Source organism: Acipenser ruthenus, chromosome 10 (genome assembly GCF_902713425.1).
Source record: "Acipenser ruthenus chromosome 10, fAciRut3.2 maternal haplotype, whole genome shotgun sequence".
NCBI lineage: Eukaryota > Metazoa > Chordata > Actinopteri > Acipenseriformes > Acipenseridae > Acipenser > Acipenser ruthenus.
This window is the reverse complement of record NC_081198.1, coordinates 18,536,935-18,553,451: the sequence shown is the minus strand read 5'-3', so window position 1 is coordinate 18,553,451 and position 16,517 is coordinate 18,536,935. Positions and strand designations below refer to the sequence as shown.

The 16,517-nt window shown below is 41.4% G+C and overlaps 1 protein-coding gene across 4 annotated transcripts in view; it reads right to left on the bottom strand.

Annotated features, from left to right (window-relative positions):
- Positions 1 to 630: 630 nt before the first annotated feature.
- LOC117411095 (A disintegrin and metalloproteinase with thrombospondin motifs 6-like) overlaps positions 631 to 16,517 on the bottom strand; it is a 93,648-nt gene continuing 77,761 nt past the window's right edge. For all 4 annotated transcript variants that reach the window (XM_059031919.1, XM_059031921.1, XM_059031918.1 and 1 more), the window contains exons 21-25: positions 16,118 to 16,247; positions 15,594 to 15,798; positions 6,075 to 6,251; positions 3,028 to 3,184; positions 631 to 1,232 (exon numbers count right to left, since the gene is read on the bottom strand). In XM_059031919.1, the coding sequence (XP_058887902.1) occupies positions 1,123 to 1,232; positions 3,028 to 3,184; positions 6,075 to 6,251; positions 15,594 to 15,798; positions 16,118 to 16,247 (779 nt within the window). In that variant the 3' untranslated portion in view covers positions 631 to 1,122. The remainder of the gene's footprint in view (positions 1,233 to 3,027; positions 3,185 to 6,074; positions 6,252 to 15,593; positions 15,799 to 16,117; positions 16,248 to 16,517) is intronic.

Sequence of the window (16,517 nt, the reverse complement as noted above, 5' to 3'; positions counted from 1 at the left end):
GAAGAAAATACTAATATGTACATTAATATCTGTACATTTAATATTACAATAATATATTATTGTGTTGGGACTTTGATGTTCACAAAAAGTAGCTGCTTTCTACACCAATAGGCTTTGCCAGTTGTCAATCTACTCATCCCAAATAGTGAGTTACTGATGTGTCTGCATTTTGACTTGAGGTAATGGTGTTTCATACTAGACATGAATCTGCATTTTAAGGTCTGGGTTAACAAACACTATTTTTGTTCATTTTATAATAGTGTTTGATTGTTTTACTCCGCAAATATTTACATACCCCAGAACTGTTATGAGTGATGGGCATAGGCAGGTGTCCAGTACCATTAGGCCGGTTACACTATGGACCTATACCATCATTAACCAGTCTAATGGACATTTCCTTAACCCTCACATGTTCCGAGTTACATATTATTTATGCACGTCATGCAGTAGGGACAAATGTACTGTATAGTTGTAACAGCAACATTTCAGGACCAGTTACACCTAATAAAACAAACAAAAAAATAATCCGCAGTTTAAAACTCCCCATCCATTGCAGAGCAAACTAGCTAAAAGAGGATTGTGTAAAATTAAATCTCTAACAGTATGTGCTAATGTATAATGGGAGGGCACCCCCAGCCCCGACTGGCTCACCTGGTAAAGGCACAGCTGTGTGGTGCGCAGGGTGAGTCTAACAGTCAGGAATGCAGGTTTGCATCCTAGTGCTGCAAAGTTGCCAATCTCTGCTGGGGATTCCACAGGGCGCATTGCATTGGCTGTGGCACTCCCATGGGTTACAGGCCACTGTCTTAATGGACATATTGGTCAAGGTAGCCATTGTGAATTCACAAAAATCTTTCTGCTTTTTTATGATTGTAGCTGAATAGTTCATTTACATCTTATATAGCCCTAGTAGATCACATGGTATGTTCCGTGACAACATTCATTTTCATTATTGCAGACAAGGAGTTTTACAGCTTTCTCACACTATACCGATAATACAATCATTAGAATTTCCCTGGTGGCTTGGATGTGATGATCCAGAATCCCCAGCATATTGGATGTGGATTTTGATTCCTCCACTCTGCTAGGTGGTGCTGTTTGCTATAAAATGGATTCTGTTTTTCAATGTGTCTGACATGTCTTGCAGCACATCTGTCTGAAGTACGCTCTGTTGCAGAATTTGAATTTTAAGACCAGGGGGCAGTAAGCAACTTTGTTGACATCTTTGCAGTCTGGAACAGAAAAGAAAAATTCTTTCAGAGGCTTGCAGTGTTCCAGAACCCCCTGCAGTGTTTGCAAGCAACCCATTGCTCTACCTTTGGTGTAACCTGTATTGTGCATATTATCCCATTTTTGTTCCAATATCTTAACAATAGTTTAGATATTTTTTTATTCACACATCATAGGTAAAAAAAACTAGGCCATTGTTTTCAACTTTTACTCCGGAACGTTTGGCAGGTGAGGTTTTATTTATTTATTTTGCTCCCTCCTGCAATACTGGTGATTGAAATGATGGGGTATTGTGGGGACAGAAAACCAGCATTGTTGCAGGAGGGAGCGTGATCTGGATATACTGCGATCCTTAGAGATTTTTTTTTCTTTTTCTTTTGGCAAACGAAATGTATTGACAAGTTGATTTATGACACATATTGTGTGATAAATTAAAAAAGATTCAGCAGCATGTTTAAAAAATATAATGATACAGCTCACACGGGGCACAGCAAAGGTAACATCATGCATTTCTTGTAAATTTTGCAGGGTGTTCTGTAACACAAAGACTAAGTAGATGGAGGAAGAATGTTGCTAAATGACTACCATATTATCAAAAATATAAACCCTGGCACCTACAATGGAGGGTGCAATATTCCCCAGTATTCTATGTTTGCCATCATTCTCAGTGGGGCTCTGTTGCTCTGATATTGAATTACAATAATGTTTCTCTAATCAGCCTTTATTGAGCTTGTCTGGAGAATCCAAAGTGCTAGGGCTGAACAGCCTTCCTCAGTCTTTTAAAATCAGCTGACTTGCTAGCCCTGCCTCCTCTCACTGTCTATTCAGATGTAGAGTAGCTGGGGCTGGCAGAGTTTAAAGGTCACATAGTCACTTGATTTGAATGGAATGAGGAAGGCTGTTCAGTCCTGGCATTTAGTTATACTATTATACTAAAAATATATCATCAATTATATAATACTAGCCCAGTACTGGAGGAAGAACAATCATGCACCATTGTGTGTTATGTGTGTAAACAAAAACAAGTATAACACATACTGGGAGAGAGACAGCACTTTGCTATCTACAGTATGAAGCTAGACTAAAATATACTTTCAGCAGTTTAAAAAGAAGGATGTATTACAATGCATTGACTGTAACTAATTGTGGCTAAATTTCATCATGAAAGTATAAGTGTCTTATCTCAAAGCAAAACATTTTAATCTATTGTGACATTTCTTTTGTCCACTTGTATCTTAAGGAGGTCCACTTATGCTAATTTTAAGGTAATTTTTCCTAAATTTCATTATGAAATATGGTAAAATGTATATTTCATATTAAAAGACGATATTTTTTTCCTGACACTGATAGCACTAATTTAGTATTGTGTTATTTCTACTTTTAGGTCTTTCTTTTTATTATTATTTATTTCTTAGCAGACGCCCTTATCCAGGGCAACTTACAATTGTTACAAGATATCACATTATTTTTACATACAATTACATTATTTTTTACACATTATTTTTGCATACAATTACCCATTTATACAGTTGGGTTTTTACTGGAGCAATCTAGGTAAAGTACCTTGCTCAAGGGTACAGCAACAGTGTCCCCCACCTGGGATTGAACCCACAACCCTCCGGTCAAGAGTCCAGAGCCCTAACCACTACTCCACACTGCTGCCCTTTATTGCTTGCACGACTGACCTGTACCTGTGCTGGCCCTGGCTGGCACTGAGTGGATAAACTGAAGGATAGCATAAGACATCCAGGACTCAGGTATAGTCTCTTTAGTGTCCTTTCTCGTCTTGCACATTACCTTCAGTGTGGATGCTGGGGCTGAGGTCACACTTGGACTCACACTGCTGGGTAGGGGCTGGCCGCAGAGAATCCTCACACTTGTCTGAGGGCTGGCCGCTGTGCATCAGACACTGGACTGTTCGCAGCTGCTGTCCTTGACCGCACTGCGCCGAACACTGTGAGGAAAGCAGATGCAGACCTCAGGAATATATATATATATATATATATATATATATATATATATATATATATACACATATACATATACTGATGCACAAAAGAAACGCAACACTCAGGTCTAATGGATTTAATGATTTATTTTAAACATAGATATCAAACAAAATCACAGAAAATGTGAACAAATACAGATCATACTGTCAAAATGAATACATCACAAAGTTAGTATCCGGCATGACCTCCCTGAGCATTAACACAATCCTGGCAGCATTGACGCATAGACCTAATCAGCCTCTGGGTAGACTGCTGTGGGATGTTCCGCCACTCTTTCTGTGCAGCTGCAGCCAGCTGGCGAAGGTTGGCTGATCGCGGTTGTCTCCTGTGGATGGCACTGGCGATTTGGTCGCACAGGTGTTCTATTGGACTCAGGTCAGGAGAAAAAGCTGGCCACGGCAAGACCTCGACATTGTTTTCTAGAAGTCGTGCAATTGTAATCATAGCACTGTGTGGTTTTGCATTGTCCTGCTGGAAAATCAACACGTCCAGATTGGCGTGCAGGAATGGAAAAACTGTTGCCTCAAGGACTTATATCGCTGAGCAGTAAGGTTGCCCTCAATCTGCACCAAAGGCATTCTTGTGTTAAAGGAGATTCCTCCGCACATCATCGCACTTCCACCGCCCCACTGGCTGGCTTGAACAACACAACAGTCACTCACGTTGTCTTCCGTCAGGTCTGTCAAGGGCAAAACGGCATTCACTAGTGAATAAAACACTCCAGTGTGGTGACCCTCTGCCTTCTAGGACGTGGCCTGTCCCTCACAGTGCCGGTTTTCCTGGTTTCTCTGGACTAGTCTGCTGATTGTTGAAGCAGAATATCTCATACTCCAGGCAACTTCTCTCACAGACAGGCCGCCTTCAATCCTGCCAATAGCAACCAGGCGATCTTTATTACTCAAGCGGGGCATGGTCGTATCTTTCGCTGTTCTTGCGTTAATTAAAATCATGTCTTTTCGAAATGGCTATTTATACAGATTCTTAATCAACTAATTTTGGCAATTTTAACTCAACTCAAATACCAAACACTGAGCACCTGACAGTTTCATGAAATGACTTGAATACTACCCAAACATTTCATTGTGCATCAACACGCACACGCACATGCACACACACACAATGATTAGAAAGTACATTTACCGGGCTCCCGAGTGCCACATCCGGTAAAGACATTCTGCATGGAGTGCAGGTGCGCCCTATAGCCTGGAGGTTGCCGGTTCAAGTCCAGGCTATTCCACTGCCGACCATGGATGGGAGTTCCCAGGGGGTGGTGCACAATTGGCCAAGAGCCGCTCAGGGGGTGAGGGCTTAGGTCAGCCAGGGTGTCCTTGGCTCACTGTGCACCAGCGACCCTGTAGACTGTTCATGACAAAAGTATTGGCACCCTTTTGCTTTTATTACGGCTTTCAGACATTTATGATTTCCACTCTGATATTATGGTGGGTGAAGCAGGCATCTGGCGATTTGTGTCCTTTGTACAGTTCTTTAGTGCACAATTATGCCTGATGCTTCTAAATCGTTCTTTAAGACCTTGGCTGTTAATCGTGGATTTTCTTTTTTTTTTTTTTTTTTTTGCTGCTCGGACGATTCTCTACCTGATGTACCCATAGTTTTCTTTGGATGTCCACTTCTTTGAAGCGTTTCCGTTGAATTTGTTTTGTGTCACTTCTTGATAATTGCTCTGATTGTGGATTTTTATATTCCATATTTCTTTGATACTGTTCTGTAGCCATTTCCTTTGTTAGTTTTGCTTTTCTCATACGTGAATGCAACTCCTTTGTCTTGACCACCATCCACTGTGTTGCCAAAACGTTCTTCCTCCACAGATGTTGGGAGTAATTACCTCTTTTTCTGGCTATTAATTACTGTGTAATTGTTTTAAATGAATGAACATATTTACTAATTAGTTCTATACACATTTTTTACAGACATAATGCACAGGTGCCAATACTTTTGTAATAAACATACATTCTGTCATCTGTTCTATGCACAGGATGACATCTATAAACAACAGCAGATGTACTGGGATTTTGAGAAATCTTTAACAGCGATTGATTTATAATCATAGGAATTCCTTAGCTGGCTACAATTAATTAATAAAAAAGTCCAATCCAACCCATATTTACTGCAAGATTTTAAGAACCAGGCATATTTGTTAGTTGTTTAGTAAGATGGTGACAGTAATAGCAACTAGATTCAATGGTTTTGTTATTTAACAGCAATTGATAAAACAAATGGTAAAAAAAAATTAAAAATAAAAACTCACTTGCCATGGATCAAGACCTTAGTCTCTAAAAAGAGTTATTTGGTATCACATACATTTATGGGTAAGGCCACAGGTTTACGTGCACAGTGTGTAACAAACCCAATAATACATAACTGTCACCCCAATAAGAGTTATGTAATGACTATTGTACCGCACTGTCTCCCCTTTAAATGTTCCCAATGATTTATGGGAGCTCTGTATAGCTGGCAGACAATGGACATGCTCCAGGAGAGTAATAACATAAGAAAATTTATGAACGAAAGGAGGCCATTTGGCACGTCTGTCTTCATCCAGTTCCAAGTAGCTGATTGATCTCAAAACTTTGTCAAGTTGCCAAGGATCCAAGTGATTTAGCATCAACAACATGACTAGGTAACCCATTCCATACCCTCACCACTCTCTGTGTGAAGCAGTGTCTCCTGCGTTGTGTCCTAAGTCTATAAAATATACACTGTTTTGCAGGGACTGATTTTAAACTAGTGAGGGTTTACCCCAGAAGACCCTTTCACATGTAAAGTGCTGGCTGGTGTTCCAGAGTCTGGCTGTTCAAATGGATGTATGTTTCTTACCAGCCCCCAGGCCCCGGTGAGCCAACGAGGAGGGGGACAGCGGCCCAGGCTGCAGCGCATGCGAACTGGAGGCTTCATCTCCTCAGCGCAGCGAGATGCAGGGAAGGTCCTGTTCAGGTCGCTGCTTTTGCACTCAACGATCCTGTGCTTGAACCCAGGGCCACATGATGGGTTGCACTGTTAACAGTTCAAAAGAAAGGGAGTTACATGTATGTTGGTATGCCATAATTCACATAGCCTTCACCTGAAGGAATTTGGTAGTCTCATGTTAGCCTCTAGTAGATATTAATCCACAGGGAGCACTCTACTTGGCCAGCGACATTCTAGAAGGGGTAGATTAATCTCTGCAGGGCCAACGGCTGCCACATCTTCACACAAACGTAACAAAATTAAAAAGAAACCTGGAAGGATGTGTTTGATGACTGCGAGTCACAGCTCCATTGAGTTATAATTAGGGCTTATTTTGAGCTATTTGAGTCTTATGTTAATTTTTTTTTTCGGGGCTTTCGCTTTTTATATACTGCATGAAATTATTGTTTTCAGTTATTTTCCACAATGCTTGGGCGGTTTTTTTCTGTCAAAATATTTATAGTAGTAACTAGGCAGTACTTGCACACTTAAGTTGCACCTTCTTTCCTTTGCTGTCTTCCACAACGAAATCCTTATGGTCACGGGCACATTCTTCTGGGGTTTTTGTTTTCAGGCATTTTTTTACATTAAGCCACAAGTTGTAATTCTGTCTTAAATCATCCGTATCTTAACTGTAATACAGCTTTGAATCCTGCGATCCCGTAATCTCATTTAAAATTTCAATAGAAATTTAGGAATGTGCTGCCACTCAGTAGTTAGGGTAGGTTTAAAGTATTCAGAACAAATCAATAATAATAATAATAATAATAATAATAATAATAATAATAATAATAATAATAATAATAATAATAATAATAGTTTATTACACACATAAAGTGCTTTTCAAAGAATCACAAAGCGCTGTACAATTTATATAGTAAAAAGACAATAAAAACAAGCACTTACAATCAAAGCAACTATAGATAAATAAATAACAAAACACAACATAACAAACAATTAAGAAAACACTGATAAACAATTTAAAAAGCCATAGTAAAAAGGTATGTTTTTAGAAGAGATTTAAAAACATCAACAGAAGGAGCCTCTCAGTGCAGTAGAAAGAGTATTCCAGAGACGTGGCGCATAGCAGGAAAATGCCCGATCACCCATTGATCGCAGCCTAGGTTTTGGCACACGATAATTTTTGCTCTGCAGATCTCAAGGCACGTATGGGGGCATGCAAGGTTAATAAATCTCTTAAACTGATAAACTGGGGCCAAATCATTTAAAGCTTTATAGATAAGTAAGAGAATTTTAAAATTAATTCTATACCTCACTGGTAACCAGTGGAGAGAAGCCAGGACTGGAGTGATGTGAGCAGAGATTGGGGTTTTGGTTAACTCCTGGGCTGATGCATTCTGGACCATCTGGAGTTTCTGGAAAACCTTACCAGATACTCCTGCTAACAGTCCATTGCAGTAGTCAATGCGAGATTTAATAAAAGCATGAACAATTTCTCAGCATCTACAGCATTAAGGGAAGATCTTAGTCATGCGATGTTACGAAGATGGTAAAAAGAAATCTTGGTGATGTTTTTAACACGAGCCACAAAAGATAATGCTGAGTCAAAAATCACACCAGGATTTCAGGCTTCTGAGGTACACCTTAGGTCAACCCCACCAATTTTTAAGATGACACTATCAACTTTGCGAAGCTGTAAAGGAGAACCAACTAACATCACTTCAGTTTTATCACAGTTAAGTTGTAGAAAATTAGTTTGCATCCAAGATTTAAATGTCAGACAAGTAATTGTGAGGAATAGAAATATCAAGGCTTGTTTCGGGTTTGGCCTGCAAATAAATTTGAGTGTCGTCAGCCTAACAATCTCTAATTATTTTACACCCGATTTTCTCCCAGTTTGGAATGCCCAATTATTATTATTGTTTCTCCTTAACCGTGGCGATTCCCCACACAGCTCAGGGACCCGAGGCTCAGTGGGTGACCTCCGATCTCACGGGCCAATCTGCGTCTTTTTTACACTCAGGAACTTGAGAGTGGATGTCTGCAGGCTACCGGCCTCTGGAGGACAAACACCAGACCAGCAAATCTCTGCCCCCAAGCTTGCTCGGCACCTGGCCTGTAGAGGTGCCGCAGAGCGATGAAGAGAAACTGTCTAAGCCGGATCCCACCTCCCCAACCCCAGGAGCGCCAAAGCCAATGCGGTGCCCCCACGGAATCCCCAGCGAAGACCAGCTGCCTTGCACAACTAGGATTCAAACTTGCAATCTCTGGTCGTATGACTCGCCCTGCACACCACACGACAGTGCTTTTACCAGGTGAGCCATTCGGGGACCCCTAATAATGAAAATTAATTCCAAAGCTGCAAATTATTTGGCCAAGAGGTAAAAGATAAATGCTAAAAAGGTCCCAGCACAGATCCCTGTGGAACACCAGTTGACACCAGCATTGTGTTAGATCTGGCACCTCCCATTGCCACAAACTGTCTGCTATCAGACAGATAGGATCGAAACCACTGGAGTGCAATACCGGAGATGCCAACATCATTCTCAAGACGGCCCAGCAAAACCTCATGATCAATAGTATCAAATGCTGCACTTAGATCAAGGACAAGAATATTAATAAGGCCAGAATCAGCAGCTATCAAAAGGTCATTTACCACTTTCACAAGAGCCGTTTCTGTGCTATGGTTGGCTCTAATACCTGACTGAAATAATTCATAAAGGTCGTTCAACATCTGGTGATTTTGAAGTTGATCAGCCACAACTAGCGCTAAGATTTTTGACAGGAATGGTACATTAGAGATCAGCCTATAGTTATTGGGTAAATCTGGATCCAGGTTTGTTTTTTTTTAACAAGGGGGTGACCGCAGCAGTTTTAAAAGGAGACGGAACGACTCCTGATCTGAGTGAGTAATTAATGAGACCCGTAACATAAGGGCAGAGAGTTACAAAACTTAAGCAAAGCACTTGGAAAAGGGTCAAGGAGGCACGTTGTGGATTTGGATTTCATTACCAGCTGGTTTATATCGGAAAAGGAAACCACAGCAAAATCAGTAAGGGTATGGCCTAAATAAGAAGGAGAAGTGATTGTTGGGCCAGCAATACCAATGAAGAGTAGTAATTGGCTTCTAATGTTTTGCAATTTTATCCGGAAATAATTCAGCGAAAGCATTGTGTAGAAACTGATTGGATTTGCTTGCTGACTAACATCTTATTTATGGTAGCAAAAAGAAACTTTAGATTACCCAGACTATTCTCAGTCAGATGTGAATAATAAGAGGCCCTAGCCGAATTTAGGGGATCCCTATATGCACACTGATGCCGTTTAAAGGCTTGAGAAAAAACTGTTAGATTAGATTTCCTCCACAGACACTCTAACTTATGTCCCTTGATTTTCATAGATCCCAATTCAGTCGTATAGCAGGGAGAGGAGCGGGAGAAGGAAACAGAGCATGTTTTTCGAGGGGCTAGACAATTCAAGATACAGTGCCTTGCGAAAGTATTCGGCCCCCTTGAACTTTGCGACCTTTTGCCACATTTCAGGCTTCAAACATAAAGATATGAAACTGTAATTTTTTGTGAAGAATCAACAACAAGTGGGACACAATCATGAAGTGGAACGAAATTTATTGGATATTTCAAACTTTTTTAACAAATAAAAAACTGAAAAATTGGGCGTGCAAAATTATTCAGCCCCTTTACTTTCAGTGCAGCAAACTCTCTCCAGAAGTTCAGTGAGGATCTCTGAATGATCCAATGTTGACCTAAATGACTAATGATGATAAATAGAATCCACCTGTGTGTAATCAAGTCTCCGTATAAATGCACCTGCACTGTGATAGTCTCAGAGGTCCGTTTAAAGCGCAGAGAGCATCATGAAGAACAAGGAACACACCAGGCAGGTCCGAGATACTGTTGTGGAGAAGTTTAAAGCCGGATTTGGATACAAAAAGATTTCCCAAGCTTTAAACATCTCAAGGAGCACTGTGCAAGCGATAATATTGAAATGGAAGGAGTATCAGACCACTGCAAATCTACCAAGACCTGGCCGTCCCTCTAAACTTTCAGCTCATACAAGGAGAAGACTGATCAGAGATGCAGCCAAGAGGCCCATGATCACTCTGGATGAACTGCAGAGATCTACAGCTGAGGTGGGAGACTCTGTCCATAGGACAACAATCAGTCGTATACTGCACAAATCTGGCCTTTATGGAAGAGTGGCAAGAAGAAAGCCATTTCTTAAAGATATCCATAAAAAGTGTCGTTTACAGTTTGCCACAAGCCACCTGGGAGACACACCAAACATGTGGAAGAAGGTGCTCTGGTCAGATGAAACCAAAATCGAACTTTTTGGCAACAATGCAAAACGTTATGTTTGGCGTAAAAGCAACACAGCTCATCACCCTGAACACACCATCCCCACTGTCAAACATGGTGGTGGCAGCATCATGGTTTGGGCCTGCTTTTCTTCAGCAGGGACAGGGAAGATGGTTAAAATTGATGGGAAGATGGATGGAGCCAAATACAGGACCATTCTGCAAAAGACCTGAGACTGGGACGGAGATTTGTCTTCCAACAAGACAATGATCCAAAACATAAAGCAAAATCTACAATGGAATGGTTCACAAATAAACATATCCAGGTGTTAGAATGGCCAAGTCAAAGTCCAGACCTGAATCCAATCGAGAATCTGTGGAAAGAACTGAAAACTGCTGTTCACAAATTCTCTCCATCCAACCTCACTGAGCTCGAGCTGTTTTGCAAGGAGGAATGGGCAAAAATTTCAGTCTCTCGATGTGCAAAACTGATAGAGACATACCCCAAGCGACTTACAGCTGTAATCGCAGCAAAATCTGGCGCTACAAAGTATTAACTTAAGGGGGCTGAATAATTTTGCACGCCCAATTTTTCAGTTTTTTATTTATTAAAAAAGTTTGAAATATCCAATAAATTTCGTTCCACTTCATGATTGTGTCCCACTTGTTGTTGATTCTTCACAAAAAATTACAGTTTCATATCTTTATGTTTGAAGCCTGAAATGTGGCAAAAGGTCGCAAAGTTCAAGGGGGCCGAATACTTTCGCAAGGCACTGTATATATATATATAAATTGTATACATATATATATTATAAATACAGAGTCCAGCCTAACCTATGTTGGATTGCTGTCAAATATTACTATTGATTGTCACTTACAATTGCTGAAAAACTAGAAAGTCACTGCAACAAAACACCAACTGACACTGTGTGAAATCGTCTGCTCACAGCCATGCAACTGTACTGTACCTCAATCCTCCCCTGAACTCACCCTTGTCTTGGCTTCACTCAAGCAATATTTAAACATTGAGACACGACAAGGGGTGTATTTAACATAAGACCATCATATCCCTAAAGGCATTAAGAGGCATGCTGCAAAGCCAAATATAAAACTTAATTCAAAATGATTCTCCACGATATAGAAGTGTTTATATTATAACTCAATGAAGCTGTGACTTGCAGTCACAGAACACATCCTTCCAGGTGACAAGCACTCCTGCCCTTAACCGATAAAAACTTAAATCTGAGTATAGCCAATAAACACCAGAAAATTGTGAAAATAGTTACTCAATTCACGTTGACCACCCCTTTCCTGTTTAAAAAACAAAAACCTACTACAATAAACAAAACAAAAAAGTGCAGCTGGGCAATGTCCCTCCTTCCTTTATGTCTGACTGAAACGTGGCACCAGCTTCATGACTATTTTACACCAAACCAAGCGACCCCACAGGGCTTTAGCTTTTTAGAACAATCTCGTGCTACTGGTCGTGGTGGTGGTCTAGCTGTCATCCATCGCCTGGACACTAAATCAAAATGGAGTCCGTTCCCAGTTTTGGTTCCTTTGAATGCTTGCTTTTAGAATAGTGTCAACCCAGTCTACGATTGTAGTTCATTTGCTGTCGACTTTTTGTCTTTGTTAAATTGCTTTGACTTAGTTCAACATATTAATGTCCCTACTCACTATCATGGTCACATATTAGATCTTGTAACTCCTTTGGTTTGTTGGTTTCCAATTTGCAAGTTACGAGTTGGGCATTTCAGACCATCTAGCTGTGCTGTTGGATTTGGAAATTCCTGTAGCTCATCCTAATAATAAGCGCATTCCAAAATCTGAAGTCAGTTGATTCAAATGCACTCTTTGAGGCTATTCAGACTTCATTATGTGAAGTTCTGCCTAATTCCCTGAAGAGTGTAGTTGAATATAATGTTAGTTTAGAAAATACAGTGCCTTGCGAAAGTATTCGGCCCCCTTGAACTTTGCGACCTTTTGCCACATTTCAGGCTTCAAACATAAAGATATGAAACTGTAATTTTTTGTGAAGAATCAACAACAAGTGGGACACAATCATGAAGTGGAACGAAATTTATTGGATATTTCAAACTTTTTTAACAAATAAAAAACTGAAAAATTGGGCGTGCAAAATTATTCAGCCCCCTTAAGTTAATACTTTGTAGCGCCAGATTTTGCTGCGATTACAGCTGTAAGTCGCTTGGGGTATGTCTCTATCAGTTTTGCACATCGAGAGACTGAAATTTTTGCCCATTCCTCCTTGCAAAACAGCTTGAGCTCAGTGAGGTTGGATGGAGAGCATTTGTGAACAGCAGTTTTCAGTTCTTTCCACAGATTCTCGATTGGATTCAGGTCTGGACTTTGACTTGGCCATTCTAACACCTGGATATGTTTATTTGTGAACCATTCCATTGTAGATTTTGCTTTATGTTTTGGATCATTGTCTTGTTGGAAGACAAATCTCCGTCCCAGTCTCAGGTCTTTTGCAGACTCCATCAGGTTTTCTTCCAGAATGGTCCTGTATTTGGCTCCATCCATCTTCCCATCAATTTTAACCATCTTCCCTGTCCCTGCTGAAGAAAAGCAGGCCCAAACCATGATGCTGCCACCACCATGTTTGACAGTGGGGATGGTGTGTTCAGGGTGATGAGCTGTGTTGCTTTTACGCCAAACATAACGTTTTGCATTGTTGCCAAAAAGTTCGATTTTGGTTTCATCTGACCAGAGCACCTTCTTCCACATGTTTGGTGTGTCTCCCAGGTGGCTTGTGGCAAACTGTAAACGACACTTTTTATGGATATCTTTAAGAAATGGCTTTCTTCTTGCCACTCTTCCATAAAGGCCAGATTTGTGCAGTATACGACTGATTGTTGTCCTATGGACAGAGTCTCCCACCTCAGCTGTAGATCTCTGCAGTTCATCCAGAGTGATCATGGGCCTCTTGGCTGCATCTCTGATCAGTCTTCTCCTTGTATGAGCTGAAAGTTTAGAGGGACGGCCAGGTCTTGGTAGATTTGCAGTGGTCTGATACTCCTTCCATTTCATTATTATTGCTTGCACAGTGCTCCTTGGGATGTTTAAAGCTTGGGAAATCTTTTTGTATCCAAATCCGGCTTTAAACTTCTCCACAACAGTATCTCGGACCTGCCTGGTGTGTTCCTTGTTCTTCATGATGCTCTCTGCGCTTTAAACGGACCTCTGAGACTATCACAGTGCAGGTGCATTTATACGGAGACTTGATTACACACAGGTGGATTCTATTTATCATCATTAGTCATTTAGGTCAACATTGGATCATTCAGAGATCCTCACTGAACTTCTGGAGAGAGTTTGCTGCACTGAAAGTAAAGGGGCTGAATAATTTTGCACGCCCAATTTTTCAGTTTTTTATTTGTTAAAAAAGTTTGAAATATCCAATAAATTTCGTTCCACTTCATGATTGTGTCCCACTTGTTGTTGATTCTTCACAAAAAATTACAGTTTCATATCTTTATGTTTGAAGCCTGAAATGTGGCAAAAGGTCGCAAAGTTCAAGGGGGCCGAATACTTTCGCAAGGCACTGTATATATATATATATATATATATATATATATATATATATACACACCCCCATTCATAAAAATGTGCCTTATGGAGATAAATATTATTGAGCAAGTAGCTTTTTGATAGTTTTTTTTTTTTAAATCCCCCTTACTATTTTCTGGTGTTTGTTGCTGTTGTGCTGCTGAGTTCTTATCATTGTTCTCTAAATTTGCCATTGCTTGGCTTTGAGCTTGTATACTACCGCTCTTCCTCATTCACTTATATTTAATTTAGAGTGACCAAATATTATTTTTATTTATTGTACCCTATTTGGAATGTCCAATTATGTTTTTTCTCCTCACTGCAGCGAGTCCCCACACAGCACAGACGTTCTGATGGCGTGTGAGTGTCCTCCGATCTCACAAGCCTAAAGCCAGAATCGTTTTTACACTGAGCAATCCAGAGCAGAGGTGGACAGGCTACCGATCCTGGAGAACAGAGATCAGCCCTGCCTCTTATCCACTCTGAATGTGCTTGGTGTCTGGCCAGTAGGGTTCACTGTTGTGCGATGAGGAGAATCAATCCCTGTCGGTTTCCCATCCCCACCCCTCTTGGGGTCCCCAGCAAAGTTCAGCCTCTTTGCACAGCCTGGATGCGAACTGGTGTTGTCCAAGCTGTGTGACTCATCCTGCGCTCCCAACAGCAGTGCTTTAACTGGATGAGCCACTCAGGAGCCCCATTCACTCTTCCTCATTCTATTTCAATCATGCAACAATATGGCCTTACAGTTCATCCAGCCCCACCAACTTCGCATATAAATAGACAGAGAGAGTATAGTCAGTGGTGCTGGCAGAGTTGAAAGGTCGCTTTGTTGCATTTGAATAGAATGAGGAAGGTCGTTCAGTGCTGGCACTTAGAATTCTCCAGTCAAACTCAAAGCAAATAAAAAGGCAGATTTGGAGAAGAAATTATAACTCAATGTTGAGCAATATAATCCAGAATGATTGAAACACAATACAATATTAAGGAAAGTTTAAAAATAATTAAATAAAATGTTTGAATTAAGCTTCGCAATTTGACTGGCAAACAGTAATTTGCACATGATGTTTTTTTTTGTTTTGTTTTTTTTTTAAATTTAGTGGTCGCCAATTATTTTTTATTGTTTTCTCCCCAATTTAGTAATGTCCAATTATTTTTAGGCTCAGTCCACCACTACCGCCCCTGCGCTGACTCAGGACGGGCAAAGACAAACACACGCTGTCCTCCAAAGCGTGTGCCGTCAGCTGCCCGCTTCTTTACACACTGCAGACTCACCATGCAGCCACCCAGAGCTACAGTGTCGAGAGGCCAGATCACAGGGGTCACTGGTGCGCAGTGAGCCGAGGACACCCTGGCCGACTTAGCCCTCCCTCCCCCCGGGTGCACCCCTAGGAGCTCCCGTCCTCGGTCGGCAAACGAATAGCCTGGACTCGTACCGGCGGTGTCCAGACTATAGGGCGCATCCAGCACTCCACATGGAGCGCCTTTACTGGATGCGCCACTCGTGAGCCCCCATACTGTTCTTCTAAAAGGCCTTCCCTTACCTCAGACCAGTCATGTGTCACCCAGCGCTGGGGGCAGGCCTGTGTGGAGCAGACCTCCCTGTCTCTGGGCTGCTTGGTGAGGCACTGCTTCTCCTCTAGAGTCTCCTCTTCCGCTGGGCCCAGCCTCCTGACACACAGCACCACCCGAGAGCGCTCCCCTCCGCCACAGCTCCGGCTGCACTCTCCCCACTCCCCGATAAACCACCTGCCAAGAAGGACAGACACCGTCACACATATGGCTCCACACAGAGGGAAACATAGCAGACTGATGCTTCGATTTCAATTTAAAACCAGTCCTAGGAAGCCACATTCTATTTAGTGTGCCCAATTATTTTTACCCCTCATTTTCTCCCAAATTTGGAATGTCCAATTACATTCCCTTATTGCAGCAATTCCCCACAGCTTAGGAAAGCTGAAGTTCAGTCCTCCGATCCCACGATTAAGCAAACTGCCTCTTTACACTCGAGAACGGATGTCAGCGAGCTACCAGCCTCTGGAGGACAGCCCACCACTGCCTCACTCACTCAGCCGGACAGGGTTCCTCACTGCAGCGCCTCTGCTGGCCTGGAGGTTTTATAGTAGGATCACAGTAACTGCTCTGGACTAGGGAGCCATCATCTAGCCTCCAGCAGACGACTTCCTGCTTCTGGGTCCCTGTGGGAAAGAATACAATGTATTTATCATCAGAAGAGGTTTGGGGTAAGACCATTTTTTGTTCTCCTCAGACTTGGCTGATTATACAATGCATTACCCTGAAGATCACATGCCAAGACCAACATCATTTAAATGATATAAGCATAATGTTTACTATACACACAAATGCATATTATTATAAGATAATGTATTCCGAGGTATGTCAATATTCCACAACAACACCCGTCCTGGTGTGCTGTATTGCTTTTAAGTGATTAATAACCTTACTTT